The sequence below is a fragment of the Phycodurus eques genome, chromosome 8, assembly GCF_024500275.1.
Source record: "Phycodurus eques isolate BA_2022a chromosome 8, UOR_Pequ_1.1, whole genome shotgun sequence".
NCBI classification, from domain to species: domain Eukaryota; kingdom Metazoa; phylum Chordata; class Actinopteri; order Syngnathiformes; family Syngnathidae; genus Phycodurus; species Phycodurus eques.
Window position 1 is genome coordinate 23944319 of NC_084532.1, and position 22597 is coordinate 23966915.

General features: G+C 40.1%; 1 protein-coding gene across 4 annotated transcripts in view; it reads left to right on the forward strand.

Moving 5' to 3' along the window:
- Nucleotides 1-22597, forward strand: part of ralgps2 (Ral GEF with PH domain and SH3 binding motif 2) — an 86096-nt gene that overhangs the window by 11827 nt on the left and 51672 nt on the right. For all 4 annotated transcript variants that reach the window (XM_061682840.1, XM_061682844.1, XM_061682843.1 and 1 more), the window contains exons 2-5: nucleotides 15625-15774; nucleotides 16963-17095; nucleotides 18656-18763; nucleotides 20104-20154. In XM_061682840.1, the coding sequence (XP_061538824.1) occupies nucleotides 17036-17095; nucleotides 18656-18763; nucleotides 20104-20154 (219 nt within the window). In that variant the 5' untranslated portion in view covers nucleotides 15625-15774; nucleotides 16963-17035. The remainder of the gene's footprint in view (nucleotides 1-15624; nucleotides 15775-16962; nucleotides 17096-18655; nucleotides 18764-20103; nucleotides 20155-22597) is intronic.

The window sequence follows — 22597 nt, forward strand, 5'->3', positions numbered from 1 at the left end:
CTTAACACATTGATGTCGTTTTTTGATGCAGTGCCGTGTTTTCTTTTTTTTTTCTCCTGATTCTCTGAACCTTTTGATGATGATGATATGGATCGTAGATGATGAAATCCCTAAATTCCTTGCAATTATACGTTGAGAAACATTGTCCTTAAACTCTTCGACTATTTTCTCACGCACTTGTTCACCGAGAGGTGAACCTCGTCCCATCTTTGCTTGTGAATGACTGCGCAACTCAGGGAAGCTCCTTTTATACCCAATCATGGCAGCCATCTGTTCCTAATTAGCCTGTTAACCTGTGGGATGTTCCAAACAGGTGTTTGATGAGCAACTGTCTTTTTTGCCACCTTTCCCAGCTATTTTTGGAACGTGTTACAACCATAAAATTCCAAGTTAATGATTATTTGCTAAAAACAAAGTTTATCAGTTTGAATATTAAATATCTTGTCTTTGGAGTGTATTCAATCAAATATAGGTTGGACATGATTTGCATAACACTCTATTCTGTTTTTATTTATGTTTAACACAACGTCCCAACTTAATTGGGATTGTATCTTATCACCACTATACCCCTTATATAGCAGTAGCGTTACTTCAATATGTACACAAACGTACTTAATTTGACACATCAGTGCACACTTTTAAAAACAATATTTCTACACTCGGTCACATGAGCTCAGTTAAGAAAGGTTGTTAATGAGGAATTGAAAATGTGTCAGCCAAACTAAATATCTGCAGGGTGTGGGGAAAAAGCTGCATTTTCCTTTTCAGGATATGATCCAGCACTTTTGTTGGTGGCAAGACATTGCACCACAAACAACATCACTGTAATTAGGTCTACAGGGATTAAGATAATAAGATGGAAACTATGTATAAATGTTTTTTAAACTGAACTTTATGATTGAACACTTAAGAATGAATGATGTATTTAATCTCTCATATGTGCATATTCCAAATGCTCAACTTGTCTAAACACGAGGTGGCGGTTAAACAAGCATATCAACTAAGTACACAAAAAAATTTAAACCCAACCAATTTTAATTAGAAAAAGTACTCAAAAGTCAAAGAGTGTGTGACATATTGAGCTATTTTTCACAATTTGAAATAGATTCTAGGGGTCTTAATAATAGAGAGAGACCAATTATCAGCTGGACCAATTATTAGTATTTTGACGCATATCAGCATTGGCTTAAAACATTCAGGGTTCTTTATCTATTTATCCATCCATCCATGGGCTAACACAAATAACCCTGCCAACCGCCTTTCCTTACACCACTACAGCATCAACAACTTTACCGAACATCCATGTGATCAACACTAATCTGTGCATCCCAAAAAACTCCATGCAGCTCTGCTTACCTTTTTGTCTTTTTTGCCCTGACAGTGCTTCAGATACATTGTTCCCAGACTCCGAACCATTTCTTGAAAATGGCTATGGATCTCCACCCAGCCTTGCTGATCATGGCAATATGGCAGGGATATGTTTACAAACAATAATAAAAGGTTGAGAATTTGATTGCACATTTATATAATAGAAAACTGAGTTTGATTCTCCCGTGTATCGGGATGTTTTTTTTGTTTTTTGAAACAACAATGGTCTAAAGCAGGGAGAGTTAGGGGTACTTTGGAGGAGTAGAGGGTGACGCTGTGGCAAGAAACAGTCTTTCCTATTTTTGGTCAACAGACCAACGTATGGACACACATGCTGACTGGGTGTAGTCTTCTTTTCAGGCTGCAACACGGAGTCTCGTGCGTGCTTGTGTGTGCATGCATGTGTGTCTGCGAGGTGAGGGTCATTTTGTGCACGTGATTGATTGTGTGTGGGGTGTGTGTGCGCTCGCTTGTGCACATGATTTTGTACGTGGGTTTGTGCGTCTCGTGTAATATTGTGTGTTTGTCTGTCTGTGATTGCCCATGTGTGTGTGTCTGTCTCTGTAAACTTGTGCATGAGCGCGCGTGTGTTGCCCCTGGCTGAGCTGCTTGGCGGAATAGGAGGGTTAGCAATGGGTGCAAGGGGCTTATTTAGGGGGGCGAAGTAGAAGTGATACAGCTGTTTCCCTTCAAGTCTCAGCTGTTGTGCCTCATCCATTTCCTACACACGCACACTAACACACACACACACACACACACACTGACAGACACAAAAAGAACTCAATCTTTCATAGTTGCTATCTGATGGGATGAGAATGGGACTCTCTCTCTCACGAACATGTCCACATTAGGAGAATGATCTCCTCATCGTCTCGTCTCTCTCACTCGTGAGTCGCAGCTTCACAAAAGTGGTGAAATTTGGAGTTCAACCAGCCTCAAAACGGCACAGTTGAAAGCGTCATGATATGTGACGTTTTGTGTTAAATACTCGTTTTTGGACGTTAGTCCTTGTTGAATATCTTGTATTTCCTGGTTAGCTTGTGTAAACTAACTCTAGGTACACACACACTGCTTTTTAACATCTTAACTGATTTTTATTTTTTAAATGTAATAGACCCCACGCATGATGAGTGGGGAAAAAAATAGCATGTTCTTACTCCTCTTAGTACTTGTGATGACACACACACACACACACACACACAAATGTTGCTTTGTGATTTGTGTGTGGCAAAAGTGCAAGCTTCAGTGCGCTTTCTGATTCGCTTGAAACAACTTGAAAGCAACTGCTGTGGTTGACTTTTTGTGTGTTTTATTTATATTATTTTAAATGACAGTGGATTGAATCTTGCTTGTGACCTGTCTGTACATTCCCAGTAGCGGTGCGGCTGCCTTTTGTGTTGCAAGTTGTAATTGTGTGTTTAATCAGACCCTGGAGACCAGGCGATGCCACTTTAGAGGAAGTTGTGCGTGTTGTGCTGTGTGTCTATGTTTGTGCGTGCGCAGATACTCGAGGCTTGTGATTTGCTGTATTCTTCTATTAAGCAGCTTCAAAGTGATCTGAGATCAAAACTGACCTTTCAAAAAGCAATGAATTTCAAGTGTCGACAACAAGTTATAGTTGAAGGCCTTCCTACGGCTGGGTGCGTTCTTTGCGTAAAAGCGAGACCCAGCCAGCCGGTTGCCACCTCCATGCCATACCAATACAGCATACATAGATTTAGTGTTTTAGCATAATATGTAACAATATTTATAATTTTATTTGTACCTGTGGCGAGAAAGCAAAGGAGAGCGTTTGTGAGAGTGTATCTTCCACCAAAATGCACGGGAGGAGGTCAGAATATGGTGTGATATCGATCAGCGCCAACAGCCTCTCAAAATACCGGCACATTCTCCTTTACTGTCGCATGCTTCCTCTCTTTGTGGCAATCCAGTTAAAAAAAAAAAAAATATATATATATATATATATATATACACACACACACACACACACAAAACAGCAGTATATTGTATGCTGAGCCTCAAACTCCGATATAGGGTCACAGTTTTTACGTTGGTGCTGCTGCACGGTGCTCAATTGCTTGGTGTGTCAGCCGTCATTTATTTACAATTGTCCACTTCAGTCCTGTTCGGCTCGGCGTATCGAAGGCCTTACAGCTGGGGTTCCCAAACTTTTTGGTACAAGCGGACCCCTTACAGTGGAGAGATTCTTTTTTAAATTGTATTTTATTTATTATTAGTTTTTTTTAATTGACCCCCATCTCAGTTCCATGTGTACCCCCTAAATGCCATATAAATTAAAAAGCTGCCCATTTTTAATATATAATACATTTTAATGTTGTAATGTCATAAAAATAAAGTCCTTTTTTACAGAGTATATTTTTATAAGACCAAAGACATTGTTGATAGTCGTAATCTTATCAGAATAGTTGTTTTTCCAAGATAGTCATAAGACTTTATAATGACATCAAAGGTAAAGTTTAATATAGTTTAACAAATAAACAACATAAAAAAAAATACAACAACGCGAGAGAGACTTTATTCATGCATACGTCAGATTTATGCGACTATATGAGCTGTCACCTGTGATTGGCTGATGACCAGTCTAGGATGTACTCTTGCCCGAAGTCAGCTGGGTTAGGCCCCAGTACACCAGCAAGTGAGGATAAGGGGTACAAGGTTGGATGAGTGATACATCACAATCATATTACAGCTTTATTTAGCCCAAAGCTAAACTAGGGAGGAGTAATTTGTTCATCATGCAGGTATGTACGTTTTAAAATGATACAATTTACTGAAAATTATTTTTCAGATTCCCCCAAGCTACAGCTCTTGGACAGTTTAAGAACCACTGCCTTATAGGGAGAGCCATGTGAAGGTCGCCATCTTTTACTCCTGTTATCAAATAATGTTATACATGCAATTTAGCACAACGGTAAGGTGCTGATATTAAATCTAAAAGGGTATATCAACCCTGTATTCCAAGTTGTTTTCTTGTAATGCTCACAGGATTGAGACTGACATTACCAACCTACAGCAGCTTTGCACCCAAACAGGCTCTTTTTGACTGCTGCATTATTTATTGAAGGATCTGAGCTGAGTAAGCCGACTTAAATGAGGCCATCTCTTCGCTGCAAGAGACTGTAGATATTGCTGTTAAATATTAGAGATGATTTGTGGCCTATATCCCTTGAATATATGTGAAACTGGAGTTCAAAATATAATTAAAAGGATTATTATAGCGAAACAGGAAGAACCCAAGCACACTCGAACGCCAGTCGTTAAAGATGCAGTCTCCACATAACGTAAACTCTTCGTTAATGCAGCAATATGCAGTAAGATTCAGCGCTTGACAGTCAACCCCCACCCTTCGCAAGGGGTAAGGGACGGTGCCCTGCCACAAATAGCGAAAAAAAACCCTGCAAGTTATTGACTCCTGGCTAAAAACATTTACCACTGCCTATATTAATATAGTGGTACCTTGACTTGTTAAATTTGTTACGTGACCACGCTACTAACTCAAAACACTAAATATCTCAAATCATGCAACAAAGTCTCTTTCGTAACTTCATCCTAGTTTATGCCTTAAAGTCCTTTAAGCAACGTTTTTACAACATAAGAAATGTTTTTGGAGTTTTTTTTATTGTCCATCCTTGGCAAAGGTGTTCACAGTTTCCGCCTTTTTGAACTTGATGGGAAGGCTCGAGAAAGAAGGCTTTGTTGCATCAGATCCGTTTTTTTTGTGTGTTGAGCCCTGAACATAATTATAAGGTCTGTCAGGTTGAAACACGCCGTGCCTCTTTAAATTTATGTCTTACACAAGAGCCCCGAGGGCCCACCCAGAAACCTCGTCCTGGGAAAAGCCGAGTGTCCGTCTCGAGTTCCACTGGGAGGGTGCAAGAATAAACACCTCCAGTCGGCTTTGTCGATCTGAGATTTTGTTCCTCAGGTCTGATACAAGTACTGTATCTGTCTGATTTGATTTGGTTGTAGTTTGCTGTTGTGTGGAGCTGTACTGCGTCTGTACTGTTCGCTCAAATGGGACATACTATGTAAAATTGACTTTTTAATTGATGTATACACATGGTTTAGTGTCTTGAATGCCTGCCTACCCATCAAGTGTGAAATTAAATAACCAAGTACATCTGTTGTGAGCTGCTTATTTCTGAACATGTCTGTGAGAATGCACTTTCAGAATTTTGCCAGATTATGACGCTACACCGGGGTTCTCCATGACTTGGCAGCTAGGCTGGACAAACGATCTGCTACTGATGATGATGAAGAGATGATTGCATTACGGTGGCGACGTAACCCGAATTTGTACGCAAGTTAGAACTTGTTGACTCAGTAGTATAACCTGAATCCGTCATAAACTGAGGACTTGATGTTGGAGTGTTTCTACCACAATGAAAATACAATCCTTGCTTGGTCTGTCTTTTTGGGGGCCTGTGTGTCCAGTTTGCACTGCCTGTTTTTAGTTTTTTGACTTTACAAGTTACTCTGTCTTTAGTCGTCATATAACAAAAGCCGGACGTCATTTGGGGTGGGGTTGGGTGGGTGGGGGGGGGGCGGGTAAACTCTTAGTGTTGTGTAATTTTTGTTCCTTGGGATATTTTGATGGAAAAGCATGATCACAGATCTGTTAAGAGATGGGAACAGTTTTAAATTTGGAAAGAATGCACAACATATCTTAATTTTTTTTATTCCCCCCCCCCCAACTATTTAGAATTTCTTAGCGCTTATTTAAAAAAAATAAAAAATCTAATCTTTTTTGTATTGTTTTGCTTAATGTTACATCTATATACTGTATGTATAACCAATAACTCTTAAATGGTGAAACAAATTTCTCCTTAGTAGTTTAATATTGATCTATTTTTTTTGTAGTGTTTTGCTCCATGAAAGGAGCACAGTATTGGTACCACTCTTAAAAGAGTTGAAAACCCAGCATTAGCAACCGTTTTCCTTTATTGGTGACCAAGATTGGCAGGTTTTTTTTAATGCAAAAATGAGGCCAATATAAATCATTTATAAACTTTTTATACCATTATTGTGACATATAACCTGTCCAACTGAACAGAAACCAAAATAAATCTTGTTGTGAGGGGGAAGTAACAATAAACTGAGATAATGTGGTTGCAGAAGTGCACACGCCCTTTTATGATTGGAATTTTATTCATTTAAAACTTTTAAGCATCTCTGATTAACCCCAAATGAAGTTCAGGTGTGGTGGAAAAAGTTTTGAAATTATTAATCTTGGTCTCTTTTTTTACATCACAAAACCTGGCATTTGAACAGGGGTATGTAGACTTTCTATATCCACTGTACATACATTAAAAAAAAGACACAACTCACGCAAACATTTTGTTTTAGTGCATATCTGGATAAAGGGCAATTGAGGAATTAAACTTCATGTTTGGTCTGCATGCATTGGGGCCAGATGCTGTGTGGGGAAAAAAAGCCTCTAGTACAGGGGTGTCAAACTCATTTTTGTCACGGGCCACATCGTAAGTCATGACTTCCCTCGGAGGGCCGCTACAACTGTGAACCCATATGAATGAAAGATTACCTCATATACTGTAATTACATACAGTATACACAACACATTGATGAATAGCCCATTTTGAAATCAGAAGCCGATAAAAACATGTTTTTCAACTATTACATTTATTTTCAAAGGGGGATTGGTAACAAAAAAAAATGCTTGCACATATCTCAATTGTAGTACTCCAGAACACAATGAGCAATTTTGATATGATTTCACGGGCCACATAAAATGATGTGGCGGGCTGGATCTGGCCCCCGGGCCACCAGTTTGACACCCATGTCTAGTGTGTGGCAGTGAGCAGCCACTTTGTCACTGCACATCCCATTTTATCTGTCAGACGACCAAATTTAGGCTTGTTTGTCCCTGGCGGAGTGCCAGCACACACAGCTAAACACAGCTTATACCGTACTTTCGCAGTAATTTCGGAGAGTCATCGAGGAAAACATCCAAATGCTATCTTGTTTCCTCTGACCGCCTCGCTGCCCTGCATTGTTCCGGTGCACTTGCACCATTACCACCCCTCCTCCTCCTGCTTCATCCGTTTCCCTCATTCATCTTTCAGCGTTGCTCTCATCGGGCGCTAGTGGACTTGAACTTGGGCTCGCTGCACGCCTCCCCGAGCAACAAATCACACAGCCCCGCCCAGCCACATGCCACCCCTTATAAGCTTCGCACCGTGTTGACATATCTTTTATTTACTGCGAAGCAGAGCTGGGGGGACGCTCGAGTAAGACTTAGGTTGCCAACTTTACTGAGATATGTTGTTACTGAGCAAGGTTATCAGACTTGATTTATGATTTGCGTAACTCAAGTAATGACTCGATCTGCTTAAAATTTAGTAGTGACTCGATGTCCTTTATTTTTGCCACAGTAACTAAGGACTTGCTTGAAACTTGAAGGTTGGGAATTACTTATGACTTGAACAACGTGACTTACTCCCCCTCTGCCGAGAAGTTCAGACTATAAAATGCCCCCCTACTCCCAGCTTTAAACTGATGTGGCTTAATGCATTTTCCTGATCCCAGTAACATCATGTTCTCATCTATTCTTAGCTTCTCTTTAACTCACCCAAATCCTAACCACTGTTCGTTATTTATCTTTTTATGAAGTTTTTTTTTTTTATTGGTCATAAATGTTAATTCAATCTACTTTCAAGACAGTATCACCACTATTATCATTAACCTAACAAAAGCCAGCAAACTTAAATATTAACATACAACGGTAAATGCCATAGATGGGCTGACGGAAATTAGCATCGCTATTGCAGTCATTTTAAACCAGGGGTGGGTCCAGTCTTTAATCTAGCCCCACCCTCAAGCTATTATTTTAACCGTTTTTGTCTCTCCCCAAAATTGGTACATTCATGTATTTTCTACCTCATTTACCATTTGTCAATTTTAAATCTTCAAACTATTATGGTAAATGAACACCGCAATACATCCAGCAGTACTCACAGACATATTGCTCTGTGGAAACAATTAGTATTTCGGGAGTTCAGCTTTTGCATTAATTTGCTGTTGCCTTCTTGACCTCATCAAAAGCTTAATCACATCCCGCGGTGCAAGTGGCTGCCAGGATAGAGATTTACAACCTTCAGAGTTTGCTGGATTTGCACAGTATGCAGGACGTTTTAAGGTGACGAACGGCACGCCATGAACTACTTTGCTGGCCAGCAAGAATTCGTTGGCATTTAGTGCCGTACTTACTGGTTTTCATTTGTTTTATGTATATGGCATGGTGTTTTTCATACAAATATTTACTGGAATTCTGACATCACCACTGTGTTTGCATCAGTTTCTGATGGCCCTGAATGGGTGTTTGTCTACATGCGGCCTTCGATCGGCTGTAGTTAGGTCCAGGCCAGGGTGTACTACAGTACGTTTCTCTTGCCCAGAGCCAGAAACTGACAGACTGATAGAAAATGGATAGATGGTTATGTATCGTTAATGGACAGTTTGTCCATTTGCTTAACTTTGTAAAGGTTTTATCTTTATGGCCTAGAAGTGTTTGCATTTTCAGTAGTTGCAAGTGAGCATACAGTACAAGTATAATTCATTTTATTATACAGTGATCAGCTTCTCCTTACACATTGACACCGTTAAAATCTTACATTGCTTGTCGAGTTAGTGTTTGAGCCTGGAACAAATTAACTCCACACAAAAATACTCGAAACGAGAACGACTTGGAAATCAACCTCGCTGTGTGGTGGTGTGCGAAATGCCGTTATGGTCTGAATGGAGGGCTCAGATGAAGAGCAAAGGTCTCTCGTTGCTAACACAATCACAGCAGCGTTGGCTACACTGTGGGCGACACTTGAGTGCAACACGGTGCCTCTGCGGGAACCAGTCAGTGAGCCACCCGTCACTGCTTTATAGCTGAACTGATGAGGGTGTATCCAACTGCTATGACATGTAGCCACATGTTGTTTGTGTGTGCATTTGTACGTGTGTAACAGGTCATGTGGGTGTAAAAGGTCGTGTGTGCGTAACAGGTTGTGCATGAGTGTGTGCTATTACAGGTCGTGTTTGTGTGTGTGCAAGTGCAACATTCATTCCGTTATTGAATGTGAGAGAGTGAGTGTGTTTGAGTGTGACAAGTCATGTATGTGCGCGTGTGTGTGTGCATGATTGTATCAGGTTGTGTGGCAGGTGTGAAAGGGATTGTGAGTGTCACAGATCATTCGTGTGTGTGAACAAGTGTATGGAACTGGCATTGTGAGTGTATTTGTGCGTAACCGCTCATGTGAGTGTAACAGCTCATGTGACTGAATGTAACCTATTGTCTGCGTGTGTGTGTGTGTGATCCTCTAAGGTCAATAGATCAATGAATGAAGCTCCGTTGATAAAGATGCTCTGCTGCTAAACAAACCCCGATGGAGGTAGTAATCAACAACCTCATAGGCGGCACTGTGCTTGGGAAGAAAAAGAAGAGGAGGACACAGCTTTTAGCGGGCTGTCACATCCTCTTCGTAACACACTGACCCACTTTTTTACCCGCCTGACTTTGGTGCATCGAAGACAACCTTCCCCGACTCATCACGTCCCGCTGCGGCCAGACTAAGCAACATGCATAGCGCGTTTACTTTACACACCCAGCAGAGGTGTGTTGTAACATTAGAAGGCTATTCTTATCCTTCTGTGAAGCTTTGAACCCTGGTTCTTAGCTGTAAGATCCATTCATCTACAGCACTTGTCCTTATTAGGATTGTGTGTGAGCTTCAGACAATCAAATCTAGCCTGGTTAGTAAGTCTGCCTTAAAGTTATGAGGTTCAGGGTTTGAATCTGGGCTGTGGCCTTCCTGTCTGGAGTTTGCAATGCTCTCCCAGCTTTGTTACACATTTAGGATTTTCTTTGTCCATGAGAAGAATTGCTTGTTGCGCTCGATTATGTGCACTGCCAATGACTGGCAACCACTCCAGGGTGTACGCTGCTTCTCTCTGCCAAAGTTGGCTAGCATAGACATCAGCTCACCCACAACCCTGACGTCGACTAGCGCTATAGAAAATCGATAGACGGACTCTTAAAGTTGGATGAATATGCATGAGTAGGAAAAGTGCAATTTCCTAAGGCGTATTTCATTCAATACTGTGACAAAATGGCCAGGATGTGTGAAATTTTGTGGATGCGCCATTATGCAAACATGCAAGCAAATTGAGAAGAGGCACTCATGGGGCACTTGAGGTGTGAATGATATCTTTAGCGACGGCAAATCCCATTTACTGCCCCACTCTGTGACCTTTCCGTGGAAGCAATACAGCTACATTTCTGTAGAATTTCTCTAAACTGCCCTAATCTCATCAGACTTTACGCCGATTTTATCGGCCTTATCGGATATCGGCCGATAATTAGCATTTTATGCTGATTGACTTTGTCATAATTCGCAGATCCGATCAATGACGTCATTGATCGGCTGCGCAAGACATTTACTCCACGTCGCCATCGTGCACAGTATATTTGAATTCAAAAGAGTTTATTTTTAGTCTTTTGGCGTAGTCCTGTAAATATCTGACGGCCAATAAAGTTATTAAAAAACATGGCGGCGATGTGGAACAGACAACACGTAATGCCCGGATCAGACTGTCATTTGTCATTTTACCGATCGGATACACTCGTTACCGTGGCGACGGCAACAAGAGTGGATCGTGCCGAATGTATTATGAGGACAAAATGGGGAAAAACGTGTGTTGGTGGTCACCGGTGCTCAGGACAGGAGAGGATGTTCGTTTAAGGCTTGCTGGAGACTTTTAATACGATACGGCTCACAAGCAGGCAACAAAAACATTATGTAGCCTAGCAAGAGAGTGGTAGCACGAACGGTTGGACGTAAACATGCCGCCGTTCTGTCTCATCATGCTCTAAAGTTCGGTGTGGGTGAAGTAATTTAATTACAGAAAGTTAGCACCCATTATTTCTGTCATGTAATGTTGGTTTGACCTGATGAGATTAGAATACACGATTTAACTCGAGCAGTGATTTCCAACCTTTATGGAGCCAAGGAACATATTTTACAATTGAAAAATCTCACGGCACACCAGCAAACAAAAATGTCACAAAAGTAGATACATTAATTACTGTATTTACTTCCTGCCATCTAATAGAAGACCATTCATTTGTTCTGTCTGTCACTATGCCTCACTGGCATAAATAGAGGAACAAAGATTCATTATTTATTGTAAATATAGTTTTTGAGCAATTAAGTATATACAGTAAATGAACAGGTCATTTAAGTAGACACATTCCTCCATCTTGTGATCAGATCGGTTAGCAGTTTTTTAAACTGTGATTGGCCCCAAAAATCCTGATTGTGTAAAGCCTAAATCTCATATTTGTGTGCTTGGATTTGGGACAAACAAAACATGCACAGGAGTAAATTGGATTAAGGCTGTATAATGAATGACCATCTGAGGTCTATTGGCATGTTTTTATGGCCACTTTAGAATAATAATCCAATAAAACAACAACGCTTGAGTAAATCATTAGTTACCCGTCACACCCAGTTCAGTTATCAACTTTGTAAAGGCACTTTTTTTTTTTTTTTTTTTTTTTTTTTTTTAAATATAAATGCTGATCTTGTGTTGGTTCTCAATTGACTGCAATGTTGTGGTCAGTGTATAAAGACTGTTACAGGATTTTTCCAGGCTTCAATTGTAGGCAAGAGGTGTTATATTATTCCACACCATCCACTGATTCAAACACTTTTTCTGTTAAGTATTAACATGTATTTTTTATTATTTTTTTAACGGTGATTTTAACATTACTCTTTCCAACATTACTAACATCAGCTTAGCGTTAATGTTACTTCCTCTCAGAAAAACGCATCCAAACTAATAGGCAGCTCTTCATCATGCAACAAAACAATGACCCAAAACACACTGCCAACACAACAAAGGACTTCATCAGTGGGTAAAAGTGGAAGGTCTTAGGTTGGCCAAGTAAATCACCGGACCTTAACCCAATAAAGCATGCATTTTAGCTACTGAAGGGAGAAACCCCCAGAAATAAACAAGAACTGAAAGAGGCTGCAGTAAAGGCCTGGAAAAGCATTTTGAATGAATTATGCAACAGTCTGGTGAAGTCAATGGGTCGCAGACTTGATGCAGTTATTGCATGTAAGGGTTATGCCACCAAATATTAAATGTTATTCAATTTAAGTTAATTTAACCATGTCTGTTCCAATACTTTTGCTCAATTGAAAAGTGGATGGTTTCAAACAAAATATCCTCTGTCCTGAGTTAACACATCTAGATGTAAATACCATAAAATAAAAGCTGGAATTCTGAACTTTTGTCTCAAACCAAAATGTCTCCAGTATACAAGAAAAACAAAGGAATTGACTTCTAAAGCGACTGGCGATTAGGAATGCATAGACTTTGTCGTGGAATGCGCAGTCACATACGCAAGTACGCCTGGTGAGTGTGTCAGACAACAACTTACAACCAGTCTGCATGTGTGTAAGCGTCCAACCAGTAGCCTGGCTCAAAATCTACCCAAATAGCCTTGGCACGCCTTCGACTGTTTGTCACTGATGGTTTAATAATCTCTTTGGGTGGCAGTTGATATTAACTCGAAATGTTGGTGACTCAGAAGGAGGCGGCGGCGTCTGCTCTGTGTGGGCGGTGTTGTGTCGGACGCAAAGTGGTTTGGGATGGTTGCTGACAAGTGGCAGACAAGCTTCATTAGATGTTGACATGGCTCACTCAGGCAGTCGGTCAATCTGTTTTTCACACCCCAATTCCAATAAAATTGGGACATTGTGTCAAAGTAACAATAAAATGATTTTCCAATCATTTTCAAGATATATTCACTTGAATACACTAGAATGACAAGATATTTAATGTTCAAACTAATAAACTTTGTTTAACTGCGATTGGTTGGCGACCAGTTTAGAGTATACCCCGCATCTGCCCGTAGTTAGATGGGATAGTCTCCAGCATACCCACCACCCTAGTGAGGATAAGCGGTGAGGATAATGGATGGATGGATGTTTTTATGCAAATTCACTCATTTTGGATTTAATGCTTGCAAAACGTTCCCAAAAATCTGGGACAGGGGCATGTTTACCACTGTGTTAGACCACAATTCCTTTTAACATTTATGGGGGGTCCCGACAGTCAAATATAAAATGACAACACTCACAGGGAGCTGTAGACCACAACTTGCGCCTAGACGCTCACATGCAGACTAATTTGACAACCCGACTTCAGCTCCTGATGTCGTTCACTAAGCCACACACCCCTTTATGGGTATACATCTAACACACAGCTACTGCAGTATATACATGTAGTACTTTATAAAACCAGTTTGTTTCTTTACATTCACTTTTATTGTGCTGTTTTTATAAAATAGTGGTATGGTTATTAAAAATGCATAAAATTTAGGGGCTGCACTCTGTGTAGGTGGCAGTTTTTATGTAAATTAGCACCACTGTTGAGTAAAAGTGCACAATGGCTCGCTCGCACACATTTTCAGATTCACGCAGCAGAAAAAAAGATACACGATTGTTTCATTTCACACTTGATGGGTGGACAGACACTGCATAGATCCAACTATTTGTCTACAAGCAATTTAAAAGTACATTTTCCATAATATGCATATTATAAAGAATGTCAATGGGCCAGGGTCAGCGGCGGTTTGTTTACTTTGTCGAGCAGAAATCTTAATCCCGTGTTTGTTCTGCTCCTGAGTTTTTTTACCACCCTCACTCAGTCCCTCATCTCCCTCTGTGATAACAACCTGAAGGGGATGAGGGAATCTTAACCCCCAACTAATGTCCAAAGGCCTGCCAGCATGCAGCATTTGTCTGCAGCTGCTTGTCCTTCACCCCTCCAAGACCCCCCCCCCCCCCCACCTCAAAGAGCAATCTCAGGCCAACATGCTGGATTTCTTTGATAGCTGAGACACCTAGTGGCCAGTATGTCCTACTTCACATTGTTTGGACTAATGCAGTGTTTTCCCTCACCTTTATTTTAGTCTAGGCACATATTTTACATTAGAAAAATCTCACAGCCACCAAAGACAAATGCCTACAAAAAATATACATGTTGAAAAAGTGATGATCTCGTCTTAATTTACTCCCAAATATACTCAGTGTGAAGTCTAGACCTGTTTAGTTGAACACTAAGATAATATTCTCTTGTATGAATAGCAACAAATGGATAATAACACAGGTTTCCTTCAGGGGAAAAGCAAGCCAGCACACCACCAAATAAAAATATCAAAAAAAGTATATCATTGCTATCTTGATTTACAAGTGCACAACTTACATATTTTGGGATTTACGAACCGTCTCCTGTTTTTTAATTTTTTTTTAATTTTTATTTTTTAAACAGCATAACAGCCACCAAACATCCAATTATTTGAGATATAAGTATATTGAGTTACGAGCTCAGTCACAGAAGGAATTACATTTTTAAGTCAAGTCACCACTGGGCGGCCTGGTGGCCGACTGGTTAGCACATCTGCCTCACAGTTCTGAGGACCCAGTGAATTGGAGATTTTCCCTTGACACAGTGATTGGAAATCATTAATCTAATGCATAATTTTTTCCCACCTAAATAAATTTATGGAAATATGAATTTAAACACAATCCAGGCTGTGGATTTCATTCGAATTCTGATTTTGTGAGAGGAAATAAAGTTGTGAATGAATAAAAAACATGTCAAAGGAGACACCATGCTTTTTCTTCACAATTTAAATCTGTTCTTATTAACATTTTGGTGACATGCTTTTGTCAAAATAACCCAAAGATCATGAATTATGATACACTACACATACCCTTTTTCTTGTCTTCCTGAACATTTTATTTCTCATGCAAGTGAATGACATGTCAGCCCCAGATAGAGCTGTGCCAGTTGCGAGTCACAGTGTTATCAGCAAGATGCAACAGAGATACTGAGAGTTACAGTTGAGTCAGAAAAAGGTGTAGAAATGGACCTGCTTGGAAATTTGACCTGTTGTTAATTTTACGATTCAGCTGTTTGTTGGAGAACAGCAAGTTTGTGCCAAAAGTACTGAAACATTGATTAGCAGGACAAGTGCTTTCAAAAGTTTAGAGAAGGTCAAATTAAGTTAACCCGTAAAGTTTATGCATTTTAGGTTCATCCTGAAATTTCACCCCAAAGCCCAATATTCCTAACTTTTTATGAGCGGTGTATGTTTTGAAATTGAATAAATCACATGCCAACATTGACACTTTCCTTTTCTTTCTTTTCAAGTTTCAACGTGCGTCAGCGGGATACGACTTGACAGGGCAAGACAGCGACCTGCAGTGAGAGGCTGGGCTTACCTCCGGAACCATGCTCATCTGACACGAAACCTTTGAGCCGACTCGGCCGAGGAACTGTTCTTTGCGTGGCAGTTTGCCGGTAGGGTTTATAAGTGACCGGTACATGTGGACTGATCAGCCAGCATAAAATTGTGTTTGCATTTCAACTGCCCAGTTGCCCCAACATATTCTCCTCATGTGGGCAAACACCAAATGTCGGTATAGTGAAGTCGTGGGACAATTCTTAAGCCACACACCACGCAATGCAATCGAACACAACTGAACTATTCAGTTGCGTCGCACAGTGTGCGTGGTTTTGTAATTAGTTTTTATTAGACCTGTCGCAAGGCGGGCGAAAATGACTGGACAATCTCGAACAAATTGCACACTCTGCAATTGAACCATGCATAAGCGCCAACTTGCTGAGATGGAAAAACTGCTACCCGTGGTGTTCGTGAAACAACATATTGAGGCGCTACATAGAATTTGTAAGATGTGTACCATTCCTTAAAGAAAACATGAGTGATCAGGCAAAGCACATTTATTTTTAATGGGATTCAAATCAAACTAGAAGGGATTTCAGAATAGCATAATCATTAAACAATACGGCAATTAAAATATAATGTTCCACTTTTCAGTCTTCAGTGGTTTTATATTAAAAAAAGCCAAATATTTCACAAATTATGCCAAAGGAATTTTACAACCCAAGTCTCAGTCTTCAAAAGTCTGCAATAACAGCAAAAAAAGTAAGATTTGTCTCTCGTCAATGTTTTTTTTTTTTTTTTTTTTTTTTTTTTTAATAAAAAAGAGTCGCTGAAGTTGGCACTGCATCACACTCTCTCGTCTGACCTTAGCTGTTCCACTGTATGCTTTTCAAGGGCATCATTATTGGGACGTGTGTTGTACCATAAGCTGTTTAGTGCAGATCTTTTCCTAATCGCCCTCTTGTTCTATCCTTACCCGCGTCAGTTAAACGACTGTGAAAGTGTCCATATGGTACGCACTGATCGCACTAAGACCTAATCTCAGTTTGTCAACTCGCACCACATCTCACGACTGTGAAAGTGTCCATATGGTACGCACTGATCGCACTAAGACCTAATCTCAGTTTGTCAACTCGCACCACATCTCAATGCCAATCAACTAAACCGGTTTGTGAATTCAAGTTTGTTGCTGTGGAAATGTGGCTAGCCACCAGATGGTAGTGCTGCTGTACAGGGAGAGCCTCATCTGCTTTAGGTATTCAGTATTCTATGTGTTGCTGTGATTTTATTTATTTTTTGGTCAGGGCTGGGCAGGCTTTTGCTGCGGCGGAGCATGATGAATGACAGTCTCCTGCGCTAGAGCTGTATGCTGTGGGAATGATGGACTTCCCCAATGGCCAATCATGCCTTACCCCGACTGCTGCCACCGTTTCTGAGGTGAGGCCTCCTCTCATAAACAACCCCTACGTCATTTGTCATTTTACCAAGACATTTTTGAAGGGTTCTGAAATTCCATCTGTTTGGGGAAAACAGTCTATGTGACAAGTAGAGATGGAAAAAACAGATGAACATTTCATATCACAATTAGCATGACCAGAAATTATCACGATTAACGATATTACGATCTTACAAATTCATATATTGCACGTCAAAAACATAGAAGCACATTTTATTTTAAGTACTTGTTGACATTTAAAAATTGTGAACAGCCACAACGAAATGGAATTTTCATGCGTGCAAGTTCCCATGAATTTTACTTTGTGATGAACATGACATTCATACATTTAACAGTGGTGGGACTTTATTAAAATATTAATATAGCCCCACTCACCTTCAAAAAGGCTGCTGATCCCTGCTCAAATTGATTATAATTCAGCGCCCTCCAAAAGTATTGGAAAGGCAGAGTCAATTCCTTTTGGTTTTTGTTGAAAACTGAAGACATTGGGTTTCAGATCAAAAGATGAATATCAGACAAAATTTCAGGTTTCCAGCTTTTATGAAATTGCCAGACAGAATGGCTTTGTAGACTTCAGAATTCATTCTGCTGCTACCATCATGAGTTACATCATCAATAAAGACTAGTGTTCCCATTTCAGAAGCAGCCATGCAAGCCCATGCCATGGCATTACCTCCACCATGCTTCACAGATGAGCTTGTGTGTTTTGGATCATAAGCAGATCCTTTCTTTCGAAATACTTTTGCCTTTCCATCACTTCGGGAGAGGTTAATCTTGGTCTCATTAGTCCAGAAAACCTTGTTCCAAAACTATTGTGGCTCATCTCTGTACTTTGCAAAATCCAATCTGGTCTTCCAATTTTTGCTTTTTGCTGATTAGTGGTTTGCATCTTGTGGTATGGCCTCTCTCGAAGTCTTCTTCGAACAGTGGCTTGTGATACCTTTACCCCTGCTCTGTGGAGTTTGGCAGTGATGTCCCTGATTCTTGTCTTTGGATGTTTCTTCACAGCTCTCACAATGTTTCTGTCATCAACTGCTATTGATGCCCTTGGCTGACCTGTTTGATGTTGCTTAGTACACCAGTAGTTTATTTCTTTGTCAGGACATTCCAAATTGTTGTATTGTATTCTCAATGTTTGTGCAATAGCTCTGATTGATTTTCCCTCTTCTCTCTGCTTCCAAATGGTTTGCTTTTCTCTCATAGACAGCTCTATAGTCTTCATGTTTGCTTCACAGCTAATTTAGTTTTCGCAGGTGAAACCAAAGCCAAAAACAAGCACTATCTAATGTTTAGGCAATCAATCCAAAAGGCAACATCTAAGCAACAAGAAACACCCATCAGTCACATGTTCAAATACGTTTGCTCACTTGAAAAGTGGGTGGGTTCAAACAAAACGATTCTTAAGGATTCTTCCACAATATTGCACATCACTGAAGCCTTCCATGCCCCAATTTTCACCTCAACACCTTGTCCACGTTTATCTCAGTTGCTGCCCTTATGATGAAAGTGTGTGTGCGTGTGTGTGTGTTTGTTTTTTCCAGAGGAGCAGCAGCTCAGAGTCTCTCAGTGACAAGGGTTCATCCGAGCTGAAGAAGAGCTTTGATGCGGTTGTCTTCGACGTGCTGAAGGTCACACCGGAAGAATATGCTGTAAGTGTGTATATATATATATATATATATATATATGTGTGTGTGTGTGTGTGTGTTTCTGGCTGTCCTTTTCCAACTAACCTGGTTGCATTTTTGAAGCATAAGCACAATCGTGATGTGCTGAGCTAAGCTGGAATGATTACTGGTGTCAGTTTGAGGACTTATTCAACTTTAAAATCAAACCAAAGGCTGACCTTTGGACCGAAGTGAACTTCCCATGGAGGTTTTAAACACATGTAGACTAACGATGGATTACGCAGCATGGTCCAAATGACCTTAGTTGGATATGTGGACCAAATTTGGATAAAAAAAACAGATGGGTATTGAATAGCTACCAATGCGAATGCAGCATAAAAGCACAGATTGCAGTATTCCCATCAATGGCACCCTGAAGTCATCCAAATGCATCTATCAATGACATATACACACCAGAGTTAGCACAAACAATTCAAATAAACTATAGGGGGGAAAAAACAACAGTAAATCGTAACTACAGTAAAAACACAAGACCATTGTATTTCACTGTATTACACTGGCTTCATCTAGTGGTCCATGTAGAATCACCAAATTAATTATTTCTTTTTTTAATCCAGTACATGTAAGTACAGTACAGGTCAGTTTAGTATTTTAGTTGTATTTTAACGGTTTGAAGTTTTGTTTTGTTTTTTTACTGGAGTGCAGTGCACTACATAAACGTAAAACCTGCCTTGTTTTTGATGAACACTTTGGCATCCTTTGCTAGTACTGCATTTTAATGTTGGTCATGATGACGATACTTGAAGCGCCAAGTATTTTTGAGGCAGTACTTGGTATGAAAGTTCAAGAACCACTGTCATAGACCATTAAATATGGTGTGTATGTGTGCATCTATATATATGCTACATTAGAAGTGTGTTCATCTATAAATAAGCAAAATAGGAAGGTATTCATTTTAATCAGTGGGGGTGTAGAGTCTCTCCAGGCTAATGAGACACTCTGTAAGGTTTAGTATTTGTATTATGTATGACCGGTATTCTTTTCAATGCCAGGTGTTGACACAAGTGGAGTATACGGGTTGTTTCATCTGTTTCCTTAGTTTAAACACCGCGATATTGGATATATGCATGAAAATCAGATGAGTGGCATTAAATAGGAATTGGGCAATTGGATTTGCAGTGTAAATCCAGATTTCTGTGAATGGCCTTGCAATGTGAGAGCATGCTGCAATGTGAGAGCATGCGTTTTTCAACCGTCACTTATTTCCAACCAAAAGAGGGCACTCTAGCTTCTTGCCGTGATCTTCATGGTATGAAAAACAATGGACGTTATTGTTAAAGTGTACTAACATTTATCTCCTCCAGGGCCAGATTACGCTCATGGATGCTCCTGTGTTCAAAGCCATCCAGCCTGAGGTGAGACAAATACGAGCATCATTTTGTAAATAGATTTATTTAAATAGTATTTATTCGATAAACCATTAATGCGCTGTTACAAAAATGCTCACATGGCTTCATGGCAAGCCTAGAAAAGACTACTGAAGCGCAAAATAGATTGTTACTAGTAGAATTTCATAAAGTAATTAATAGTGCTAATAGCACACGGTTGTCAACTAGTGCACAGTTTTGCCTCATTGGTAACATGTACAGGTAGCTGTCCTACTAGTATGCCAAAGTTGTCCTACTAGTGAGGACAAAGAGCGTACTAGTACATAGACCTTAAGATGGATATCAAAGATATAAGAATGCTTAAACAGCTTGTCATAAAGCCATTTGAGCATTTATTCACAGCGAACTGAACTGAATTACAGATACCTGCAATGTCATTTCGCCTAGGACAAATGGCGTCACTTTTGCCATTAATGTGTATTGGGTTTCTTATTACAGGTATGTACAATTCAGTTGCAGATATCTGCTCGTGAATTACTGATATCTGCAACTCATAGATATTGCTAACTCCAGTTTGAGATAGCTACACCACCATTGTCTGACTAGTTATAATTGCAGTTACAGATATCTACAGTGTTATTTTGCCTAGGTAAAATGTAATTTAAAGTTCAGATACTTAAAAGAGAAATCTAGATATCTTGAGTTGAAGTTAAAGATATCATGAACTGAAATTACGACTCGGTGTTCGACTGGTTAGAGCCTGTCAGCCTCACAGTTCTGAGGAGCGGGGTTCAATCCCCGGCCCTGCCTGTGTGGAGGTTGCATGTTCTCCCCCGTGCCTGCGTGGGTTTTCTCCGGGCACTCCGGTTTCCTCCCACATCCCAAAAACATGCATGAATTGAAGACGCTAAATTGCCCGTAGGTGTGAATGTGAGTGCGAATGGTTTGTTTGTATGTGCCCTGCGATTGGCTGGCAACCAGTTGTGCCCCACCCGATGATAGCTGGGATAGGCTCCAGCACGTCCGCGACCCTAGTGAGGAGAAGCGGCTCAGAAAATGGATGGAAGGATATCTCAAACTGGAGTTATCTGTAATTCATAGCTGATATCTGCGACTAAATTTGTAAATATTTGTAATGACAGAGCCTATACACGTGAATGGCAAAAGGACATCATTTGTCCTAGGGGAAAAAGCGTTGCAGATATCTGAAATGACAATTGCGGATAGAGATATTGAAGTTGTGGATATCTGAAATGAACTTTTTGACTAGGCAAAACTGAATTACAGATATTTGCAACACATATCCACTCTAGCTGTCATATTTTAATAGGGCTTTCCGCAATATCGGTACATGGACCTTAAGCCAGATAGCTAATAAATGCTCCAACGGCCTCATTTGTATCCCACTCGCTTCGTTGGAACACCTTAACGCTGCCCCCCCAGGTACCATGGTAACGAAACCTGCCCTAGGCATTTGCACGAGCGCAGAACCACCCCTCCAAAACCCTTGTGATTTAAACGTGTGGCAAGTGGTCGTTAGGTATTGATAATTCTTTACCCTTTTAAAGGATGTTGGAGACCTTTTATCAAGACACCTTGGAACGGTTTTAAATTGTGGAAAGAAAAAGAAAATGGCAGAACAAGTCTCCTTTAAATTGACATGCCAAGTGATGTTTATAAACCCACGCTTATTGTGTTGGCACCTGTAAGTGAGAGCCGGCCTCTTACAGAAACAAAGGCTACATGTAGCGGGCGAGGAGAGAACACTTGATTGAAGGTCTTATTTTCCACTTCCTCGTCCTCCTCACGGTCATATAATGCAAAAAGCAGGTGCATCTGTGTGTTTGTGTGAGCTCGCCTGCCATCTCAGTTGTGTTCTCTGGCCAAGTAAGAAAGTATTAAATAACTGGTTGTGTAATATTCTTTTCACTTGGCACCTCTTAAGCTTCGTACTGGAAAGTTTTCCCACATACCACATAATGTAAGTAAATTAGTTTGTTCCAAGCCATTTTAACATTCTAAACTGTCATTCAAGTGTTACAGGAAGTTAACCACTTCATAATAAAACTACTCAATCTCATAATAAAGAGAGGTAACAGGAGTTTTTTTTTTTTGCAGTGATGCTGGCACCTAGTGGCGTTGTGTATTTATTGTAAAGTAACAGTATTGACATTTTTATAATCTTATTTTGTAGTATTTGTATGTGTATTACTTCTTGTTTTATACTGCTTTGCTGTATTTGTTTTCATTTTGTTTATTCATTTTAAAATAGCTCATAAGGGGTGCAAAATGGGAACACTGGAAAGGATCTCTTCCAAGATGAGATGAGAGGGTCTTTGTTTTGATGTCAATTAAATTTCACGTGTTGCAGCGCTCCCACCTGTCCATATTTGCTCTTCACATGATATCAGATCAGACAATTTGATTTGATGCGCATAGACAATCGTCAAAACAACAGCTGTATCCAATC